Raw genomic sequence first — 23243 nt, 5'->3', positions numbered from 1 at the left:
GCAAGTCCCTAGATCCAGCGATGACCGAACATTGGCGCACCTACTAAGTGCCAGGCCCACGCCACCTCTGCTACCTTTCACTTAACAGCCTACTAGGCCCCACTAGGTGCCAGATCTGAGGGAAGAGGACGCCGTGCCGGCTCCAGAGGCGCTCGCTGTCCGCTGGGGCGAGACAGCCGCGTAGGCAGATCGTGGCCCTCTAGTGGGGGACCTCAGCCCTGACCGAAGGCCCCTGCCCTGGAGGCCGTTCAGAGAACGAGAGGCCCAGGTTGCAGGGAGCGGGCGCCGGGCCGGAATCGCGCCGGGTGCTCGGCGGGGCAGACGGGTCAGGCGAGGGCGGGGGTTCGGCCTAGGTCTGCGAGGTCTAGGGTCCAGCTCTGCCCGGCACCGCCCCCGCCCCCGCCCCGCCCCGCCCCGCCCAGCCCAGCCCAGCCCGCCGCTGTCTCCACCGCCGGGTCGGTGCCGCGCAGCCCGCCTGGGGCGGGAGGCGGTAGGCGGTAGGCGAGAGGCGAGAAGCCGGGCCCAGGCCGGGGCAGCCCCTCAGCCGCACCGCCTTGGGCGGGTGCCCAGGTCCAAGTCGCCTTCCGCCTGCCCCCCCCCAACCCCCGCCCGCGGCCCCAGCCAGGTCCCGCCGCCAGGCCGGCTCCCGCCCCCGCTCCGCCCCCGGAGCCGCAGCCCCGCCCGCCACCGCCGTCGCCATGTTGTGGCTCCCGCAGCCGGCGCTGGGGACGCGCGCGGCCGAGCCCGGGGCCTGCAGCCGCCGCCGCCGCCAGGTAAGCGCCCCGCGCGGGCCGGGCCGGGCGGGGCTTGTGGGCCGGGGCCGCCGCCGAGGCCGCCCCAGCCCGAGCTGGGGCTGAGCAGAGCCAGGGACGAGGCCGAGCCCGCGCCCGTACCGCGGCCCGGCCCTGCAGCCAGGCGGACCCTGCTCGCCGCCTGAGGCGGCAGCCACTTCCCCTGACCGCCGCCTGGCGGGCCCCGGCCGCCACCCCACCCCGCCCCCGGCGGACGGGCAGCCTGCCCCTTCCGCCACCCCGACCCGCCGCTACCCCGTCGGGCGGGCACGCTGCTGTCCTCCCGGCGCGGGACGGGCGGCCGCCCTCGGCGTCGGCCCGCGGCCCCCCGCCCAGGGACGGATAACGGTGCCACTTTACCCCGCTGGGGCGCCCTGTCAGCCGGACCGTCCCGGTCGCCCGAAGAGCTGGCGTCGTCACGGGACAGACACTTGGGGGATCGACCTTTTTTGGCGCCCCTCAGTCCCTCCCCCCAAGTTCTGACCCTGGGGGAGGTTTTTTCGGGAGCAGACGGGTATTCCTGCTCCAGAGTTGGGGGCCCAGGGGGTGACCAGGCCTGTTGATCAGGGTGGAGATTGTCTTTCTACAGGGGCTCTTCCTGCCAACTCGGGGGGGAAAGGCTCAATGTGACCCGAGGGAGGACGGGGAGCGTCTGCTGGACAGATGGCCTCCTGGCCTTGGATCAGCGCATGTGAGGGGGAGGGGTCCGTACGACCTTAGGTATGTCTGCTTCTGAGAACCCCAGGATTATTCGAGCTGCTCAGGGATTTTTAACTTTTTTATTTTCTTTTTTGAGTAGGCCAGAGGTGGCATTAAAAATCCTGGGTTGGAATGAATCCACGGGCCCACCCAGGGCAGCATGTCTGGCACCCAGGACTAGCCTAGAATAGGACTGGCAGTCAGAGAATGGGACTTGGGGGGTAAGATGGTATTTGGCTTAGGGTTGGCCCACTTGCCTTCAGCTCTGTGTTCTGGAGGGCCTGTACAGTGCATCTGTTGGTGTGTACAGTGTGGCTGAGGATACAGGATGTGGACAGATAGATGCCTGGCAGGTGCTTGGTGGGATTTCAGGGGTCTGTTTCCTCAAACTCACAGGTACATTATACAGTGAAAGAGAAGAGGAAGCAAGGTGCTAACACATATTTTGACCATTTTCCAATTTTTCCACTGGTCATGGCTTTGATTCATTTAGTAAAATTTTACTAGGCACTTATTATGTGCTAGGCACTGGACTAGGTGTTGGGAGTACAGTGGGAAACCAGAAAGACATGTTTTAGCTTGAGCTCATAGACCAGTGAGAAGGCCCGATAATAAATAATCTTGAAATTTCATTCAACAACAAATATTTGTCAACCAATATGTGCCAGCCATTGTTAGATGTTGTGAAGAAAGCAAGCAAAAATAACTGCCCTTGTGGAGCTTTCATTCTAAGGGGCCAGACAATAAAATATATAATAAAAATATAGTCTGTTAATACGTGCTAATGAGAAAAAGAAGATAGGGAAGGAGGATATGAGTTATTGGGTAGGGACTGAGTTTATATTTGAGTGGTCTGGAAAGGCCTCCTGAGAAGGTGTCTTTCGAATAAAACTTTGAAGGAAGTGGTAAACTAATCATTTCAAACTGTGCTGAGTACAAGGAAAGAAAGGTGAAGAGAGTGGTAAGAGATAAGGGCCTTGATTTGGGTTGGGGGCTCAGGGAAGGCTTCCCTTGAGGAAGTGACATTTAGGCTGAGACCTGAAGGAGGGTGAAGAGTTAACCATGTGTGGAGCAGCAGAGAGCTTGGCAAGTTGGAGGAAGTGAAAGAGGCCTGTATGGCTGGAGGGGGAAAAGGACAGGGGAGATAAGTTTATAGAGAGGTGTGTCAGATCACTGGGGGCCTTGGGGACTGAATGCCTTCCCTCCTTAGTTTGGATTGTATCCCCGGCGTAATTAGGAACCTTTACGATGATATTTACATTTTAAAAGGACTCTGGTATGGACAGAGATAAACAGGTAAGGCAAGGCTTTCTGTGTTGAGTGGCCACACTACTTGATCTGCTTCGAAAAGCCTCACGCAGTCTGGGGGAGGATCCTTTTTCTCAGAGAGACTATTTTGCCCAGCTTTTATGAAGGGAAAGGAAAATAGATGAACATTTCTGGAGTGCCTGTTAGGTGGGAGAATCCATTTTAGAGACTTTTGCAAACATTATCATATTTAACTTAATCCTCCCTGCACTCTAAGAGAAAGGGGTTGTCCTGCCCCCTTTACATATACAAGCTCGGAGGAGTTAGATGACTTATCCAAAGCCATATTTGTAACATAATCTGTATTAAAACCTAGATCTTCCTGATTCCAGAGCGCACTGGCTCTGGAGCCAGACTACCGAGTTTGTGTCTTGCTTTTGCCACTTACTAACTGAATGATTTTGAGTTATTTAACCCCTCTGGTGCCTCAGTTTCCTGTTTGGAAAAGCCTCAAGCTTTTCTCAGCTTAAATGCAGAAAAATGCATCTTACCTCCTAGGGTTGTTGTGCTGATCAAATTAACTTAGTACAAATGTTAGCTGCTATTATTACTTAAAATTTTTAAACACCCATGTTGCCTCCGTGCCCTTTTGTCATTTTGGATGAGATTAAGTATATAGACAATTTAATTCTTGAATATTGTGAGACTCTTTTCCTCTAAATAACTTAATGCCAGTGTTTCATGTGATCAGTCCTTCAAGGTTGATCTCTTATTTCAGTCTTGACACGGTGCTAGGGCTTATGGATACAGTGTGAGTTCCTTGCCTCAGGAAGCTCACGGTATCCAGAGGAGGTCAGATAATTAAAAGAATGAGCTACAATGTATTTAACAAATTCTCTAAAGCCTTTGTAGTTAGAGAACTACAGTTGAGGGCAGTAAGAACTAAATGCTGGGGAAGCAGGGAAGGCTTTAGGGCGAGGTGACTTCTGAACTGGGCTTTAGAGGAAGAACAGAAGTTTTGCAGGCAAGCAAGACTGGGCAAAGGGCAGTCTATGAAGAGAGAGTCATGTGTGAAAGCATGGAGCCATGAGAGACTTGGTTTGTCCAGGGATGAGGCTGGTAAGCTGAGTTGGGCTTGTGAAAGGCAGGTCAAGTTTGGATTTAATTCTGTAAGTCACAGGGACATATCAGAGACTATTGGATGCATCAAATACGTATCACGTGATGGGTGTTGCTGTTAGAGACTGGAGAGAGATGTCATCCTGGGAGGTGACTTTAGTTTGGTGGGATCTCTGTGCTTCAGGATCTTGTTCTCAGTTTCATAAACCTGAAATTCAGTTTGTAGGGCACGCAGAGCTGATTGGATCCAGGGAGACTGATTAACCAAACTTGGAAGAGACAGATGCATAAACTCAGGGTATTAACTAGCCTTGAGAAATGAAACTGCAGAATGACAGATGTTTCCCTCCTCTGGCCATGGCCCTCCCCACCCCCACCCCCTGACTTCTGGCCAGGGCTGGGACAGACTAACAAACTCTTGCTCCTCAATTCCCGTTTGTTTTTCTCAGGCTCCATGAAAACTAACCCTTTTTGTGAACATAATCTTTCCTCAAGCTCTATACAGTGTAGTTAACAATGATTAATTGATAGAATGAATGATTCTGTACCATTTGGGTGGGATCCTGTGTTTGTGAAACTTAAGGAAAAGGAGGAATAACTTTTTTAGAGATAAAGTATTGGAAAAGGGGATTACTGGAGAAGGTGTGCAGATACCAAGTGGTGTGGGTAATTTTGTGGCCAAGGGGTGGTTGTGGACAGATGCACTGGAAATTGTTCGGAGAGCAGAGGTCTGTGAACTCTTGGAAGAGGTGGGGCAGGGGTAGTTTCTTTTGGTTGCACTTGAAGGAGAGATTGGTTTAGGATTTTCATCTTCCCTACACATTGGAGACAGAAAAGAAGGTAATAATTCTTGCCCTCTACTCAGCGTGGTCATGGTGAGCTTTCCTGTTGGATTGCAATCTTCATGAGGTTTGAGCTTCGTCTTAACACTTCCTTCTGCTTCCACAAAACTGGGAAGAGTGGTGGACCCTCTAGAGTTTTGAATCTGTATTTTTCTACAGCAAAAAATAAAATCCAAATAGACCAACCTAGGTTATGGATTAATTACTTTTCTTTTAAAACTCTAAAGAGCATTCATGTAGAAAATTTAGGCAATTCAGATAGGTATACAAATGAAATAAAACTGATAAATCTTATAACCTAGAGCTACTGTTTTAATATTTAGTGTTTTTATTAGACGTTTATCTCCAGCACTATCTTTATATGCGTTTGTTTTAACTTTTTCTTTTCCTACAAAAATAGGAGCATCCTGAATAGGAGAGAGTTCCTACTGTTGATGCCTGTGAGGTGGAGCAGTTGCATATACCCACAGTCTGTGTATGTTTCCATTTGTGGGCATCTGGTCCATTGTTCTCCCCCTTCATGCTTTAGGAGTATGGGATGGGATATCCATTAGCTTATTAATTTGGAGAAATGTTTTTAGGGATAAAAGTGCTACTTCAACCAACCATTCATTTTTATTTGACAGTGGGAAGTGTTTATGTATGTGTTGAAATGGCACATTGGATCCTTTTTATGACTGAAAGAAAAGTTAATGAACACCTTTTGAGTTTGGTGTCACCACAGAGTCATTCCTCAAATCCATCAGCAGAGAACAGGTGTCCTCTGTTTGCTGTGTGACTTTGGGTAAAGTCACATTTACCCAAATACTCCATTTCAGATTCTAAAGGTATTGTATCAAGAGGTAATGGTGTCCCGCTTCCTCTCATTTACACGCTCCAGGAGATGAAAAGGATGATGATGTCTATTTACGTGATTGATTATAGAAAGACTTATGCTATGTTGAGTGAAGAAAAGGGGTATGTCTGCTGAACAGATGAACTCCTGGCCTCAAGTCAGTGTGTGTGGGGGGCAGGGAGTCTGTATGACTTGGTTAATGTCCATTTGTGAGCTCCAGAAATATTGCAGACCCCTGAAATTTTTTCGAGTAGTTCAGGGGCGGCATTAAGGGTCTTCTGAAAACTAAATCCACAGACTTATCCAGAAAAGCAAGGGCAACACCCTAGGTTTAACTCAGAATAGGTTCACTTCTTCTGCAGAACAGAGTTCATGTCAGATCTTACCTCTGAGTGGTGGGATTAGAGTGGTTTTTACTTTTTTCTTTATATTTTTGCCTGTCATTTGAATTTTCTATAAGTTTATATGTCATTCTTACAAAAACAATGGGTAAATCTGTTTTTAATTTTAGAGGCAAACATTGAATGCTCTAAAGCAAAAACTCAAACTGCCCAGAAATATGTCCCTCTAGAAGAGGTATGATGTTGGAACTAGCTATCCCTCCTCGGTAGGCAAGGAGGCTTGCCTTTGGTAGATGTGCAGTAAAGACAGCTCTCCCCAGCAGGTGAATTAGGCTAGAAACTCTGATCGGTATAGTTCCTGAATTCAGGGAGCCACGGCTGCACCCATCTGGGAGGAGCTGATGAGCAGAATGAATAGGCTTCTAGCTTCATTTGTTGGGTGTTTTTTGGGGGCATGCTTCTAAAGAAGTCACTTCTTTTGGGCATGGCCCTGGGCCCTCTCCCACGGACCACAGGGCTCTTAGTCTCCTACACATTGACATGGGGGATGCTAAAGAGAGGGGTTCCTATGTATGAACCTCACATACATTCCTGGAATTTCCCTCCTACTGGAGGTTCAGTCCATCCTGGGAGTGAGGCAGGGAGCTACTTCATCCTTATATCCATCCAGTCATTGGGCATAGGAACGTTTACCCACACTGCCCTTAGCAAGCTGGAGCTGAATGTGAGCCAGTGGAGTGGGTTCTGGCTCCACTTTTATTCCCCTGGTTTGCTGCCGTTCACAGCATTCTACTCCCATCTGTCAATTCAGTTCTGAAGTTAAAGTTGTTCTTTAGCAAGCCAAGGGCAGAGTGAGACCAGAGAGAGAGGTCTTGAAGGTAGGTGACCTTCAAGGTGACCATTGTAACTGCAAGCCTCTCAAGGCTATTCCAGGGCCTGAAAGCACCTCTGAGGCAGAGCTTTGGCATTTTTGGAGGAGAAGGGAGTCCAGGGGTGGGCAACAAGCAGCTGTTCAGATTCTTCTGGGGCTTGGCCCAGCCGAGGCTCGGGTGTGTGTGGACAAGGGCTGCTCTCTGCCTTTGCCTTGTTAGACTCTCCAGACCTGAACTGAACTGGCTGAGGTTGTAAAAACTGCTTCACTGTCTGAGACGTCATTAAGGCTATAAATCTTCAGGCCCTGAAAAATATTAGGTGTGTGATTAATACTACTGTTGTTCTTAGTTAGAATGCTTATGTGTATTTAAAATCCTTTGAAAAAAAAATCCTTTGGGGCCGTTTTACAACTGGGCCATCAATGATCAATTATCTACAGTTGTTTATGAAAGGCCCACGCTGGGCGCAACACAGAGCTGGATGCTCTGTGGAGCATAAAAGAATCATGTGAGATGAACTTTGCCCTCAAGGACTTCCCCCACCGAAAGCAGTTGGAGAACAATTTGCTTCCAGACCAGTAGTGTCTTAAGGGGGCTTTTCTTTCTGATGGTGGTGTTTACTTTCACACAAGTAACCCCTCTGAGATGGCTGGGGTTACCTCTGGGGAACATTCTCTGGTACTCAAAATGGATTGAATGGCCATTTGGGAGGAGAGAGGTGGTGGCAATGATGTAATCTCATCCTTCATTACTTCACTTGTCTCCCTTTGACATTGCTTTTCTAAGCACCTGTACCCTTTAGGAGAAGGTAGCCACCTACCCACAAACTAGGCACCCCAGTGCCTATCGTTCCAACATTATAGCTGCATTCCTCTGAGTCTGGAGACGTTTGCCTTTCCACTTAGTGTCCCCTTTTAAAATATTTACACCTGGGACTTCCTTGGTGGCACAGTGGTTAAGAATCCGCCTGCAATGCGGGGGACACGGGTTCGAGCCCTGGCCCAGGAAGATCCCACATACTGTGGAGCAACTAAGCCTGTGCACTACAACTACTGAGCCTGTGCTCTAGAGCCCACGAACCACAGATACTGATCCCGAGTGCCACAACTACTGAAGCCCGTGTGCCTAGAGCCTGTGCTCTGCAACAAGAGAAGCCACCGCAATGAGAAGCCTGCGCACTGCAACAAAGAGCAGGCCCCCACTCGCCGCAACTAGAGAAAGCCCACACACAGCAACGAAGACTCAGTGCAGCAATAAATAAACAAACAAACAAACAAACAAATAAATAAATAAAAATTTCAAAAACTGTGTAAAGAATTTTAAAAACTGTATAAAGAGTAAAAAAATTATTTACACCCCTTGAGAGGTCAGTCTTTTATTTTTATTTTTTTGCGGTACGCGGGCCTCTCACTGTTGTGGCCTCTCCCGTTGCGGAGCACAGGCTCCAGATGCGCAGGCTCAGCGGCCATGGCTCACGGGCCCAGCCGCTCCATGGCATGTGGGATCTTCCCGGACCAGGGCACGAACCCATGTCCCCCGCATCGTCAGGCGGACTCTTAACCACTGCGCCACCAGTCATTTAGCAGTTCATCACTAAACTGTAACTTTAATTACCAGGAATTAATTAAGTTAATGGAGAGAAATACTGGGACCCAGGCAGGCACTTGGGGCAAGAGTGTCCGAAGGGACATGTTCTTGCATGACAGGAGAGAAGTGAGGGCAGCAGAAGAAACTTTCATGAATGTTAGTTGCTGCAGGCAGGTACTGCTAACACTGGGGCCTGATGACCAGGGTCTAGGGTACAGCATGGCCTAACGCTGGTACAGGGGGCTTTGAGTGGAGGTGGAATTTGGGCTCAGTCTTAAAGGATTAGGAAGATTGTTTTTCCTTCATTTAAAAAATATGGTATGGCTACCAGGGGGTAAGGGGGTGGGGGGGAGGGATAAACTGGGAGACTGAGATTGACATATACACACTATTATATATAAAATAGATAACTAATAAGGACCTACTGTATAGCACAGGGAACTCTACTCAGTACTCTGTAATGGACTATATGGGAAAAGAATGTAAAAAAGAATGGATATACGTGTATGTATAACTCATTCACTTTGCTGTACACTTGAAACTAATGCAACATTGTAAATCAACTATATTCCAATAAAAATTAAAAAAAAATTTGGGCATTCCCTGGCCGTCCAGTGGTTAGGACTCCGAGCTTCCACTGCCAGGGCCCAGGTTCGATCCCTGGTCGGGGACCTAAGATCCCACAAGCCGTGTGGTGCAGCCTTAAAAGAAAAAAAGAACATATACACAATGGAATATTACTCAGCCATAAAAAGAAACGAAATTGAGCTATTTGTAATGAGGGGATGGACCTAGAGTCTGTCATACAGAGTGAAGTAAGTCAGAAAGAGAAAGACAAATACCGTATGCTAACACATATATATGGAATTTAAGGGAAAAAAATGTCATGAAGAACCTAGGGGTAACACGGGAATAAAGACACAGACATACTATACTAGGGAGGGGGAAGGGTAAGATGTGACAAAGCGAGATAGTGGCATGGACATATATACAGTACCAAATGTAAAATAGATAGCTAGTGGGAAGCAGCCGAATAGCACAGGGAGATCAGCTCGGTGCTTTGTGACCACCTAGAGCGGTGGGATAGGGAGGGTGGGAGGGAGGGAGACGCAAGAGGGAAGAGATATGGGAACATATGTATATGTATAACTGATTCACTTTGTTATAAAGCAGAAACTAACACACCATTGTAAAGCAATTATACTCCAGTAAAGATGTAAAAAAGAAAAAAATATATATATATTCAGTTTAGAAAATTTTGTAACATTCAAGAAGAAAATAAGTCCCTCATAATTTTACTACCTGATGATAGGCGGCAGAGAGGAGTAATCCTTTTACAGTGAAAGTCAGAGCATGTCGCTTCTTTACCCCAGGTCCTCCTATAGCCTTCAATCTAAGAGTGAAAGTCAGTCCTCACAGTGGCCGTCCATTATTTGCTTCCCACCCCCATCTCCTGTGACTGCCTCTGCTCTGGTTTGGGTTCCTTGAATGCCTCAAGCATTTCCCTGCTTCAGGGCTTTTCTACTTGCTCTTCCCTCTGCCTAAAACCTCTTCTCCCCTGTATTCACGTGGCTTGCACTCTCACTTGCTTCAGAATTGAGAATGTAGTCGTTGCATTTTATGATTTCCTATTGAGACAATAGGACAGTTGAACTCCTGTTGAGAAAGGCTATATGACTACCTGACATATCATGAATTTGCTTGTTTGTGTCCATTTGTCTCCTAGTGGAATGTCAGCACTGCATGGGGAGGGACTTAGTCTGTTCTATTCACTGTGGTATCTGTAGTGACTAGGATAAGGCCTGGCACCTAGGAGGTGCTCAACTAATATTATCAGTTGAATGAATGAGCATGCATGTATGTGTGTAGTGTGTGTGTTGTGGAAGTCGAGTGGGAAAGGACAGTGTGGCTAGAAGCTGTTGTGGGGGATGGGTATGGATGGTGTGGAGAGTGAGGATGCTTTGGGCAGGAATGGAGGTTGGAGATGTGGTCCAGTCTGTTCCAGGCTGTACAGTCTCATTTCTTACTGGTGCTATTGAAGGTGAAGGCAGTGATTTGGTGCTTCAAGGCGGGTGAAGAAGCAGCTGCTGAAATTTAAAGTCTAGGCCTAGACGACAGAGGTTCCCAAAAGTCTTGCGCGAGGGTTGGAGCTGATGTGATTGGCTGTAGGAAATTATTGTAAGTTTTTGAGCAGAGTGAACAACCCGTGAAAATGGTGATGGGGAAGATTGGTTTTAGACATATAGGATGACTGTGGAGAGAGACCAGAGGTGGCGAGAAAAGCGGTAACAAGGACAAGAATGGAGACATGGAGCAGAACAGATGACATCTGTGAGACTTAGTAATGGCAGAATTCTCCCCAGCTGCTGTGTGGCCTTGACAAAAGCTTCTAGTGCTCCCGACTTGGTAGAGCTTAAAGTACTGTCCGTGGTTTCAAATGAGTTTTGGAAGCAGGTGGGGAAAGCGGGCACAAGGGAAAGAGGAAGAGTCCTCTCCAGGTTCACTAGGTTGATGGATCTGGTGGGAAGCGGGCCGTCGTATCCTGCACTGGGCCTGCATCTCACCGACTGTAACCCTGGATGGGAGCCTGTCCTTTCTGATCCACTAGAAACTTTCCTGTCCGAGAGTAGCTGTAAGTGCTCTCAGGTTTTCTTCTGAACCTACACATACACCAGGACAGTATCTGAAATCCATTTGTTCGATTATCTTCTTTCAACTCCATTTTCTGTCTCCATAGTTTTATCTATTCCTCAGAACAAATTGTCTTTGACTCACAAATCCATTTGGATTGGATTAATTGATGGGAAATACTTATTTCTAAATGGTTTCTGTTTCATTAGGCCTCTAGCCTGTTTTTAAAAAGGCTTCTGCCAAGATAAGATCAGTGGAGAAGTGATTTTGGTATAATCAGCTTCTTTATTATCTTTTGGTACAAGTTATGTTTTGAGATTGGTGTTCCTGATGTATTAATTCCTAGAATAAATATTTCAGTGCCTGCTCTGTGCCAGGCACTATAGGCACTGGGACTATAACAGGGAACAAAATAAACAAAAATCTTACTTTCATGGAGCTTGTAATCCAGTGTGTGAGGTCTTATAGATAATAAACAAGTAAAACATAAAGTATGAGAGGTGGTGAAAAGTATTACAGAGAAAAACAACAAAGCTGGGATGGAAGATAGAGAGGTTTGGTGGGGAGGCAGATTTTCTGCTTTAAATAAGGAAGTCTCACTGATAATGGACATTTGAACAGAGTTCTGAAGGAGTAAGAGAGGGAGCCATGCATTTATCTGAGGGAAGAACAGTCAGGGTGGAGAGAAAAACTGGAGTGAGGAGGAGGAAGGTATGGGAGAGGAGGCCAGGGTGGTCCCACTGGGCTTGGAAATCCTAGTGGGGGCCTGAGCCGAAGCTCTGAGTGAGATGGGAAGCCCCAGGTGGCTGTGTAGAACCACGATGGACTCTAGCTCTCTTTTTTTTTTTTTTTTTCTTTTTGCGGTATGCGGGCCTCTCACTGTCGCGGCCTCTCCCGTTGTGGAGCACAGGCTCCGGACGCGCAGGCCCAGCGGCCATGGCTCACGGGCCCAGCCGCTCCGCGGCATATGGGATCCTCCCAGACCGGGGCACGAACCCGTATCCCCTGCATCCGCAGGCGGACTCTCAACCACTGCGCCACCAGGGAGGCCCCTCTAGCTCTCTTTTTGAAAGGTTTGCCACAGCTGCTGGTGATTGAAGCAGTGGGGCTTCTGCAGGGGCTCTTAGCTTAGAGTGGGCATCAGAGTCTGAATCATCTGGGAACCTTTCCCAGGCCAGCTACTGGGGCATCCAGGACTCCAGGGTCAGCTGGAGCACAGGTGTGACTTCTAAGACTCACTCAGTGCCAGCGCTGTTGTTCTCTAACCACTGGGTGACTGTCACAGCTTCAGATTCTTGAGACCCACTTTCTTTTTTTTTTTTTTTAATTTATTTAATTTATTTATTTTTGCTGCATTGGGTCTTTGTTGCTGCGCATGAGCTTTCTCTAGTTGCAGCAGGCAGGGGCTGCTCTTCGTTGCGGCACGTGTGCTTCTCATTGCCGTGGGTTCTCTTGTTGCAGAGCACGGGCTCTAGGCACGTAGGCTTCAGTAGTTGTGGCACGAGGGCTCAGTAGTTGTGGCTCGCGGGCTTAGTTGCTCCGCAGCATGCGGGATCTTCCCGGACCCAGGGCTCAAATCCGTGTCCCCGGCATTGGCAGGCGGATTCTTTACCACCGCGCCACCAGGGAAACCCACTTTATTTCTGTTGAGTCAGTCTGCAGGTGGACTTAGAAGTCTGCATCATTAACAAGATTTTGGGGTGATTTTTGAGGCCAGTGGTCCCTGGACTATACTTTGGTCTAAAGACCGTGGTTCCCAGCCCCAGACAACATCAGTCCTCTGGGTTGTTTTCTAAAAAATGCTCGGCCCCACCCCTAAAGATTCTGATTTAATTGGCCTGGGGTGGGGTTAGGTGTTAGCACTGCTCCCCAGGTGTTTCTAATGTGCTTCCAGGGCTAGAATCACTAGTCTGAGGGTTAATAAGCCTTATACTGGGTGATTGATGGAGAGATTTGAATGGGTAACTGTGAGTGGGAGACTTCAGGCCCTCTGGGAAGCTAAGGCAGGGCCGGTCACGTTGCCAGGAATAACAGGAATCTTTCACAGTAATAAAAACTCTTCAGTTTATGTACTTTATCTCATTTGATTACCTCACCTCTCTGGGCCTTCATTTCCTTGCTTGTAGAGTTAGCAGCTTAAATTTAATCGTTTCCTAGAATCTCTTGGGCTCTTAATCTTTCTGGTGTTGGAAGAACCTCTAATCTAGAACAGTGTTCTAGTACAGTTTTCTAATCTCGATCTTACAACACCCTAAGGTGTGTCATAATTGTGGCAAGGATTGTAGTGAATGTCTCAATACCAGTTGAAGGAAAATGTGTGCCATATACAGTAGCACCTTGGGAAGATGAGGATGTTGGGAAACTGGAATGATGTTGGGAAACTGAAATGTGAAGTCAGACCTCCTGGTTCAGAGTTCCTGAGTGGAAGGGCAGTCTGGTTGTTGGAGGCAAGCAGGAGCCTCAGCATTAGTCTTGGTTCTGGCGAGTTCCCTGTGAAGTGGCAATAGTGTTATATAAACTGTAAAGTTCCTATAAATCCACGTGTGTGTATGTGGTAGGGTGGCCTGAGAGAAGCAGCCAGCCTGGGTCAATGGAGCCTGATTCTCAGGTTTGCCAGCCCCTCTCTGCAGCCAAACTGTGTTATTGGGCACCAGAGATGGTCTGAATAACCCTGAAGAATCTAGTGTCTGCAGGAACTGAGGTTACCCTGGAATAAATAATCAGGCACACTCATTGGAGCACCTCAGAACTAACTTATTTTGGACATCAGATCTAAGACACTCCCTACCCCATCCCCTGGTTTCTGACTTTATCCTCATCTGGACAGCACAGTGTCTGCTTGTTAGTTTATGTTTTGAAATGTGAAGATCCAAATAAGAAAAGGAAAAGAAGTTTTCTGTATTTCCCTTCTATAGAATTGGAATAATGAGTTTCCTTCCATTCCCTTGTAAGTTTTTCCATTAATATTGTCTATATCTCTATTTAGAATCCAAACTAAATGCTGGTCTGTCAAAGTTAAGACAGAAATGAAGTCAAGCGAGGGAATGCAGAATTAGAGTGAGAGTGAGCGGAATTAGAAAAGAGACTTTTTATTCTGTCATTTGTGGGTACATGCACCTGATGGACTGTTAACTAGTTTCTCCACATGGGCCTATAAAATTGGAATCTTGGGAGATTGTGGCCAAGCATTAGTAGTTTCCAAAGTTCCCAAGGTGATTCTGATGTCCAGTTACAATTGAGGACCACTTAGATTTAAAAAAAAAAAAAAGGTCTGCCAGCTTTCCCCATGTCTTCTCTTATTCTCATCCCCTGCTTGGTGCTTGTCGCTTCCCTGCCTCTCCCCTACCTGTGACTTTCCCCCAGCCTACCTGCCCCCTGGTCCCCTTGCTCACTCCTTGATCCTCTGCTTCCTCAGCCCTTCTGAGCACTGGAGGATGAGCTGTGAGGAGGGGTAACCGACCTTCACTTCCCCTGTCTCTGTCCCCTGTGCATGCATCCAATCAGCCTGACGTTTAGGGATTCAGTGGTCTGCAGGGGCACTCTGAAAAATTATGAGGTAAAGCTTGCTGACCACTGAGGTTGGTGGCAGAATACTTAACAAACGTGTATTTGCTATGTTTAAGGCAGTGTTGTAAGAACTTTACAAATATTAACTCATTTAACCCCTATAACCCCCATTTTACTTACGGGGAAACTGAGACACAGAGGTGAAGAAACCTGGCCAAGGTCACATGGCTAGTAAGTAGTAGAACTGGGCTTTGAACCCACATAGAGTCTGGGCTCTGAACCAGCACACTATGCTAGGCGAAAGGGAGAAGATCTGGGACTGGGGATAGTTCTATCTTTGACTACATTTGAGGCCCGCTTTGAATTAGGTTTGGAGATTCTTCTCGGGGTCTGACCTACACTTTATTATTATTATTATTAATTTACTTTAATTACATTTGCCTTCAGACCTATTAAAAAACATTTTATTTTTCTTCTTTCCTTAGGTGGTGTTTGGAAACTAGACCATGTGCCTATAGTTAGAAGTTATTCCTTTCTCCACAGCTCTACACTCCCAGCAATACTCACCACACCCTTGTTTTGAGAACCTCACTGAGGTATGATGTCTAGGCTGACCTGAGCTGGCCTTGAAGAGCTGAGAGTTTGGACACAAGTGATTTTTTCTTTTTTTTCAATGTTCCTTGGTAGTTATCATTATTTTAAAAAATTGTGGTAAAACATACATAAGAAAATTGACCATTTTAACCATATTTTAAGGGTATCCAAGAATTTTTTATTAGTGTTTTTGTTATTATTTTTATTGAAGTATAGTTGATTTACACCATTTTAACTATTTTCAAGTGTACTGTTCAGTGGCATTAAGGACATTCACATAACCATCACCACCGTCCATCTCTAGAACCTTTTCATCATCCCAAACTGAAACTCTTCACCCATTATATAACAACCCCTTTTCCTTTCTCCCCTTTATCCCCTGGTAACCACTGTTCTACTTTTTGTCTCTATGAAATTGACTGCTCTAGGTACCTCATATAAGTGGAATCACACGATATTTGCCCTTTTGTATATGGCTTATTTCATTTAGCATAATGCCTTTAAGGTTCATCTATGTTTTAGCATGTATCAGAACTTCATTCCTTTTTAAAGGCTGAATAATATTCCCTTTTATATTTATGTCACATTTTGTTTATCCATTCATCCATTGATGAATACTTGGGTTGTTTTCACCTTTTGGATATTGTGAATAATGTTGCTATGAACATAGATGTACAAATACCTCTTTGAGACCCCTTTAAATTCTTTTGGGTATATACCTAGAAGTGGAAGTGTTATATCCACCATGTGTAATTTTTCTTAGGAACTGCCATGCTGTTTTCCGTAGTGGCTATGGTACATTCCCACCAGCGATTCACAAGGATTCCAGTTTCTCCACCACCTTCTCACCAGCACCTGCTATTTTCTGTTTTGTTTGATAATAGTCATCCTAATGGGTGTGATCTTGGTGGTTAGCTAGTTGCACCCATAGAGTCCACTATCCAAGAGTCTGGTTCCTAGTGTACTGAAATGTGCTTATGTAGAGAAAATAATATGATAAACTCCCATGTACTCCTCATGCAGTTCCAACAGTTATCATTTCATGGCCAATCTTGTCTCATTTATACATGCCCTCCCTGCTCTCTTCCTCCTGCCCTGTGTTATTTTGAGGCAGATCCCAGATATCACATCATTTTATCTGTGAACATTTCACAGATAATATCTTAAAAAGATAAGGACTTTTAATATTCCATTTTTTTCTGATGGTGGAAGGGCACATAGGGATGTCCTTTGAACACATTATTTTCTATCACTCCCTTGGATCACCAGGGACATATACAGTGGGCACACATGCAGACACCTGGATGTTGGGTCCATTGCCATGCTGGGTTGTTGGTGAAAAGCTGCCTTGGCTGGCGCCCTGCTTTCCTGCAGGAGGCTGGCTGCATTTGGGTCTGAGCAGCCATGGTGAAAGAGCCCACCCAGATCTCTTTTGAGAGGGGAAGGAGAGAAGAGAGAGGAAGAAGGGGATAAAGAAGAACATCTGTGAGGGAGAGAAGAGGGGGGAAGAGAGAAAAGGACGGAGGGGTGGAGAGGGCCATGGAGGAAGGAGTAGGGGGAGAGAGAGGAACGGGAAGGAGAAGAGTATACGTGTGTGTGTGGGGGGGTGGGTGGGTGTGGGTGTAGGTGTGGAGGTGTGAGAAAAAGAAAAGGGGAGTGAGAGTAGAGTACCTGGGAGAGGCATCCTTTACCAGGCCCTTGACTCACCAGCTCCTAAACTCCTTAGCGACCTAAGGGAACTGAAGAGACACCCCAATACTAATAGTACATTTGCCCCCCACCCCAGCCTTTTAATTTCGGGATCTTTGGGACTGTGGTTTGCCTGTGGTAGATGAGATTGGTGGCACACCCAGAGCCACCAAACACAGGGGTACCAGAGCTGGGGAAGGAGTGATCTGCGGAATGGCCACTTTTTCTTTTCTGGGGCCCTTTTATTCAGGGAGTGGAGGCTTGGTTCCCAGCAGGTCTGAGGCTACTGGCTTCCTACCTAAATTTGGGGATCCCTACTACCAAGAGATGATGCTTTTACAAAGTTCAGTGGGGGGAAACTCCTCAAGGATGGCATGTGAACAAGAGGAGTCTTGTCTCTCTTTTTTCTGTCTCTGGGTCTTGTTCCCTTTTAACAAAGTGCAGTGTCCCTTAGTGCTGAGATCTGTTTCAAGTAGTGAAAGGAAAAGGGGGTACTGGTTACAAAGTATCAGTTTTTATCTCAGTTCTTAGCTCTGCTTAAACTTTGTTGCCTATACCTAGTTTCCACTTGTATCATCCCAGTCAGTTGTACAGTCTTATAATCCCAATTCCTTTCAGTTCTATCCTCTTTTCTTCCTTTTTATCTTTTCTAAAAATCTAACAGCTTTATTGAGATATAATTCACGTGCCATACAGTTTACCCATTTAAAGTGCGTAATTCAATAGTTTTTGGTATATTCCCAGAGTTGTATCCTCTTGTCTTAAGACTCAAGACCACCTTGTGTTCTCCTCTTCCCTGCGGTTCTCAGAGCTAGCCTTCCCCCTCCACTGGCGTCACACTGATCCAGTCCTCAAGACAGATGACCTTATTGTGGGGACAGTGGCCAGTAGGCACTTTCCACCAATAAAATATATTTAACTTAGTCCTGCAGGGGCCCAGCGTTCATAGACAAGTGTGACTTCAGATAGACCCTTTCCCACTGGCAAGGCCCCATCACCACTCAAGGTCTCTGTATTTATAAAAATTTTTAAAAATCTAAATACAAACAATGTAGCAAATTTGCCAGCTGCTTGACTGGTAATAAACTTGCTTAGGAATCTGTGACTATCCTTGAACAATCTTCGTTCTGGACAGATGAGCCTGTCACATCATTCCCCCTTTCTAATGGTGGGTTACCGTCTAGTAAGCGTAGTGGAGCTTACACACAGAAAATAAATAAATGAGCAATTATATAATGTGTCAGATGCTGTAAGGGCTGTGAAGAAAAACGAAGCAGACTAAAGGGACAGAGATTGATGGTGAGGGTGGGGATTGGTATCTTATACACAGTGGTCATAGAAGGCTCCTGACAAAGTGGTGTTTGAATAAAGACCTGAAGGAAGTGAGGAGTGGGCCCACAGAGATCTGAGGGGAAGAACATTCCAAGCAGAGGAGATAGTAAATGCAGAGGCTCTGAGCAGGAGTATGCCCTGCTTGGTTGAGGAGCAGTAAGGAGTCTGGAGCAGACTGGCAACAGAGAGAGGTATAGGAGAGAGAGGGCAGTTAGATCATCCTGGCCAGGTAGGCTGGGGTGAAGACTGGATTTTACTCTGCGTGAGGTGGGACGGTGTTGAAGGGTTTTAAGTATAGGAGGAACATGATCTGGTGGATGTTTTAAAAGCAGCACTCTGGCTGCTGTGTTGCGAGTGAGTAGTAGAGGAAAAGAGGAGAGGCACGGAGACCAGTCATCAGGCTTTTGTGGGAATCCAGGAGAGAAAAGAAGATGGTTGGAGGTGGTGAGAAATGGTTGGATTTGGATACATTTTGAAGGTAGAGTTGACGGGATTTGCTTATGGATTGGATGAAGGGTATGAGGGAAAGAGAGGACTCAAAGATGCCAAGGTTTGGCCCAAGCAACTGGAAGGACTGAGGTGTCATTTACTGAAATGAGAAGGAATGTAGGAGGAACTCCAAGAGTTAGATTTTGGACATATTAGATTTGAGATGCCTATCCAAGTAGAAATCCAAGTCTAGAATCGAGGGATACCAATTAATTAATGATTCAGTGAGTGCCTGTCGAGGGGCTTATGAAATAGAAGAAGAGAGAACATTTTACTGGTAAACTACATTAAAGGTAGTTTAAAGGTACTACATTAAAGGTAGAAAATTATGAGGAGAAATAAGTCAAACAAAAGGGAGCACAAGGGAGGATGAGATGACTTCTGACAGGGGCAGTCAGAGAAAGTCCCTCTCCCTTCCTTGCCTGTAGGAAGCCTGTGTCCCCTTGATGAGCCTTTGGTGGCACTCACAGGTATGTGGTTGCGAGGTGTTTTCAGTGGGTTGTGGAGGGGAGGGCACTCAAAAACAGGGTCTGGGCCTTCCCTTTGTGTCCTCAGTGCCTGGCATAAGTCTTGGCATTTGGTAATTATTTGATGGAAGAACTTGCCCTTTCTGAGCCTCAGTTCTTCATGTATAAAATGAAGAGGTTGGACTAGACCAGTGCCCTGGAATCAACTGGGAAGCTTTTTAAAAAAAATGCAGGGATCCATCCCAGGCCTACTGAATCAGAATTTCCACAGTGGAGCCTGGGATTCTGTGTTTTAAAGTCACTCCCCATGTTATTCTTTTGCAGTCAGTCCAGCAGCAGTCTGCAGACGGGCATTTGGAAGCCACTGGACCAGGTCATTTCTGAGGTCCACTTCAGCTCTAACGTCCTGTGAGTCTTGTTAGAATGCTTGCAATGCAATTCTGTTCTTGGGAAATGGAATTTTTGGTTGGGGTGGAAGGGCTTAGACGGGGAGAAGAGAAAGCTGCCTCTGGGTGACGGACATCTTGGGCAGGGCAGGCAGGGACAGGTGTATCAGCCAGGGTTTGGAGAGGCTTCAAGGAAAGGTTCTGGGAGGGGTGGGAGCAGTGACAGCCCCCGTAACATTGGGAACCAGGTGTGTTAGGCCCTGGACATAGAGGTAAAGGATATGACCCCAATTTTCGGGAGACTCACAGACTGATGAGAAAACTCAGGATCCCAGCCTACTGTGGGAAGCGCTGCCATAGAGGAAGGGAGGAAGGGAAGGGCAGAGGACTGAGAGAAGGCATCCAGGAGGAGGGGCCCTGGAACAGGAGCTTGGGGATGAGGAGGAGTTCTCGGGCAGATTTATGTTTGGGGCCACTCAGGAGGAACAGCTCAAGCTCTGACACCAGTGACTGAAACGTACCCTGGGAAGTGGCTGGAGAGGTGGACACAGACCAGATGGGAATGGCTTCTGCACGCTGGAAGAAGAGTTTACTTACTGAAGGTGATGGGGATTTTGAACTGGGACGTCTCTGTGATCAGATAAGTGTTTTACAGCAACCATTCTGCCAAAATATGCATTGGCAGGACTAAGACCAGATAGAGGAAAAGACAAGTGAAACGCTTTGTTGTTTTGCCTGCGTCTGTTGGGGCACCTGTTTTCTTGTATACTGCTGAGAATCTCTTTGGGCTGTTCTTTGCTAATGATTAGAATGCCAGGTGCCTCATGAAATGAAGCATTGGCCACTGATTGACTCAGAACGTCTGTGACTTGGGATCACTTAGACCTATAAGAAGGCCTCAGATGTGTATTCAGGAGGGCAGTAGTATATATGTGGTAGAGAATCTGCTTGTCTACTTTAGGACTTAAGTTTTGTGTAGAAATCCAATAGTTCTAGATTAATTTGCCCAGCTGTTGTGGCCTAGCCTGTTCAAGGTCTCAGAGACCCTTCAAGTTAGTTTAATTTTACATATTAAATCGAGGCCTGCCTAAGATCCTTACATAGGTAATTGGTGACAGCATAGGGGTGAAAGCTAGTTCTCTGTGGTTCACAATTTCTTATTCTTTTAGCTCTACTATTCCCAGTCTGGGGCTTCATTCTGGGTCCAGGAACATGGAACTCTTTTTTTCTGTTTCCTTTGATCCAGCTAAAGTTTCACTGAGCTCCCTTCTCTACCACCCATAGAAGCAGTATCTCTTTCTGATCAATGTTCCAGCCAGAGTCCAGATTGAAGTTCCTGCAAGTCATGGGAGTAGCAGCTTTCTCTTGTGCTTGCTTGCTCATTCTCTCTTTCCCCTTGCCCAGTTTCCATTCCTGGTACAGAAGTTCTCCCACCTGGGAACCAACTCAAGTACTTCTTAGGATCTGCTAAATAATCTCTCTCTCTCTCTCTCTCTCTCTCTCTCTCTCTCTCTCTCTCTCTCTGTGTGTTTCATACAGTTTTGAGTTATTTTTTGCTTTATTATCCCCTGGGATGTTCCTTCTGAAATAGAAAGCTGGGGGAAATTTTATTTATCCATTTTTATTTATTTATTTATTTATTTTTATAAATTTATTTTATTTTTGGCTGCATTAAGTCTTTGTTGCTGCACGCAGGCTTTTCTCTGGTTGTGGCGAGTGGGGGCTACTCTTCGTTGTGGTGCACAGGCTTCTCATGGCGGTGGCTTCTCTTGTTGTGGAGCACAGGCCCTAGGTGTGCAGCCTTCAGTAGTTGTGGTACCTGGGCTCAGTAGTTGTGGCGTGTGGGCTTAGTTGCTCCGCGGCATGTGGGATCTTCCTGGACCAGGGCTCGAACCCACGTCCCCTGCATTGGCAGGCAGATTCTTAACCACTGCGCCACCAGGGAAGCCCCTGTTTATCCATTTTTAAACTCTTAACTGTTATAACAATAATTGAACACAGTTTATGTCAATATCTACGCCATATGCAGTCATGTGGGGCAGTAGGGTAAAGAGTTCACCTACAGGTTGTAAAACATACATACTGATCCTTCCTTCTAGTCCTCATCCAACAAGATGGCAAATAAAAGGAAACAATTTTGTTGTCTCACAGCCCAGTGTTCCCTAAATCATGTGGTCTTTCATTTTCATCATATAAATCTGTGATGTTATTTGTTTCCTTGTTTCATTAGACAGAATATACTGAATAGAGATCAGACTTTTCTTAAATTTGGAGTGTCTCTGCCCCCTTGATGTCCTGTTATTGCTGGCTGAACTTAATATTGTTAAGAAAAACAGGTGGGGCTTCCCTGGTGGCGCAGTTGTTGAGAGTCTGCCTGCCGATGCAGGGGATACGGGTTCGTGCCCCGGTCCGGGAAGGTCCCACGTGCCGCGGAGCGGCTGGGCCCGTGAGCCACGGCCACTGAGCCTGCGCGTCCGGAGCCTGTGCTCCGCAACGGGAGAGGCCACAACAGTGAGAGGCCCACGTACCGCAAAGAAAAAAAAAAAAAAAAAGAAAAACAGGTGACCAAGTTTAACGTTATTTGAAATTCAAAGGCTTCAATGCTGAGGGAAAGAAAGCTCATGGATTTAGTGACAATTCCTTGTTTTTAGTTTCTCAGAGCCTTTTAAAAAAAATTCTGGATTTGAATACGTGTGGATGTTACTACATTTATATATTTTACCTTTAACAGTATCAGTATATTTTCTGACTAATGGATTAAGTTGTTGTTGTTGGTTTTGGTCTATATCTTTTATTTACTTCAAACTTCAAAAATGCTGCCCTCTGCTCTCTAGTGTTTGAGGTTTGATGAACAAACCTATACTTCAATTATGTTCCCCCTTTCCCCTAAATCTTCATCTCTCTAGAATAAAATAGAGTTCTGCTTTTTAGGCTGTCATTAGAAAGCTCTTCCATCTGCTCAGTCTCATTTCTCAGGACCTTTTCCAACTCTGGTACATCTTTCTCTTTTTTTTTTTTTTTTTTAAGAAGATGTTGGAGGTAGGAGTTTATTAATTAATTTATTTTTGCTGTGTTGGGTCTTCGTTTCTGTGCGAGGGCTTTCTCTAGTTGTGGCAAGCGGGGGCCACTCTTCATCGTGGTGTGTGGGCCTCTTACTATCACGGCCTCTCTTGTTGTGGAGCACAGGCTCCAGACGCGCAGGCTCAGTAGTTGTGGCTCACGGGCCTAGTTGCTCCGCGGCATGTGAGATCCTCCCAGACCAGGGCTCGAACCCGTGTCCCCTGCATTAGCAGACAGGTTCTCAACCACTGCGCCACCAGGGAAGCCCTGGTACATCTTTCTTAAAGTGTGGGGAGCCAAAACTGCTCAGCACATCTCTCTGTGGACACTGAGTGGTCGTGAATAAAGGCAGGATCGCAAGTTTTATTTTGTTTCCAGTGTCCTTTCTGATAATGCCCAGTGTTTTCTGGGCCTTTTGTGATGCAACGTGCAACATGGTGTCTTAAGGGAACAGTCTAAGCTGATGCTTCTTTATTGAACAGTTTAGCTTAGAACCCATTATTCTAATCATAACCATATACATTCTAGTATAATTGGAATTGCTTTCCCCTAAACTTTCCTTCACATTTGCTTTCACTAATGCTCCTTTGCCATAATTTCGCCTATTCATACGGCCTCCTTAGAACTTGTCTTTTAATTTCGCATTTTCATTTCTGGAACAGCTTTTAGGCCATTTGCAGTCTTGAAGGTTTCATTTTATTGCTTCAACAAATATTTATTGACTGCCTAATGGAGAATGCAGTGGTGAACGAGA

General features: G+C 46.4%; 1 protein-coding gene across 7 annotated transcripts in view; it reads left to right on the top strand.

The window, feature by feature from the left end:
- Nucleotides 1-664: 664 nt before the first annotated feature.
- The window catches only part of ZNF592 (zinc finger protein 592), a 57227-nt gene continuing 34648 nt past the window's right edge, over nt 665-23243 (top strand). For 2 of the 7 annotated variants that reach the window (XM_081227923.1, XM_081227924.1), the window contains exons 1-2: nt 14972-15068; nt 19368-19451. Coding sequence is in view for 1 of the 7 variants with exons in the window: in XM_081227922.1 (XP_081084048.1) it covers nt 19986-20031 (46 nt within the window). In the remaining 6 variants the exon portion in view is untranslated. Of the gene's footprint in view, nt 774-14971; nt 15069-19367; nt 19452-19914; nt 20032-23243 lie in introns of those variants that run through there. The other 5 variants (XM_081227925.1, XM_081227922.1, XM_081227930.1 and 2 more) reach the window with 4 other exon arrangements.

Source organism: Mesoplodon bidens (genome assembly GCF_964165515.1).
Source record: "Mesoplodon bidens genome assembly, chromosome: 3".
NCBI lineage: Eukaryota > Metazoa > Chordata > Mammalia > Artiodactyla > Ziphiidae > Mesoplodon > Mesoplodon bidens.
The sequence above is the reverse complement of the archived record's forward strand: the minus strand, read 5'-3'. Positions and strand labels throughout refer to the sequence as shown.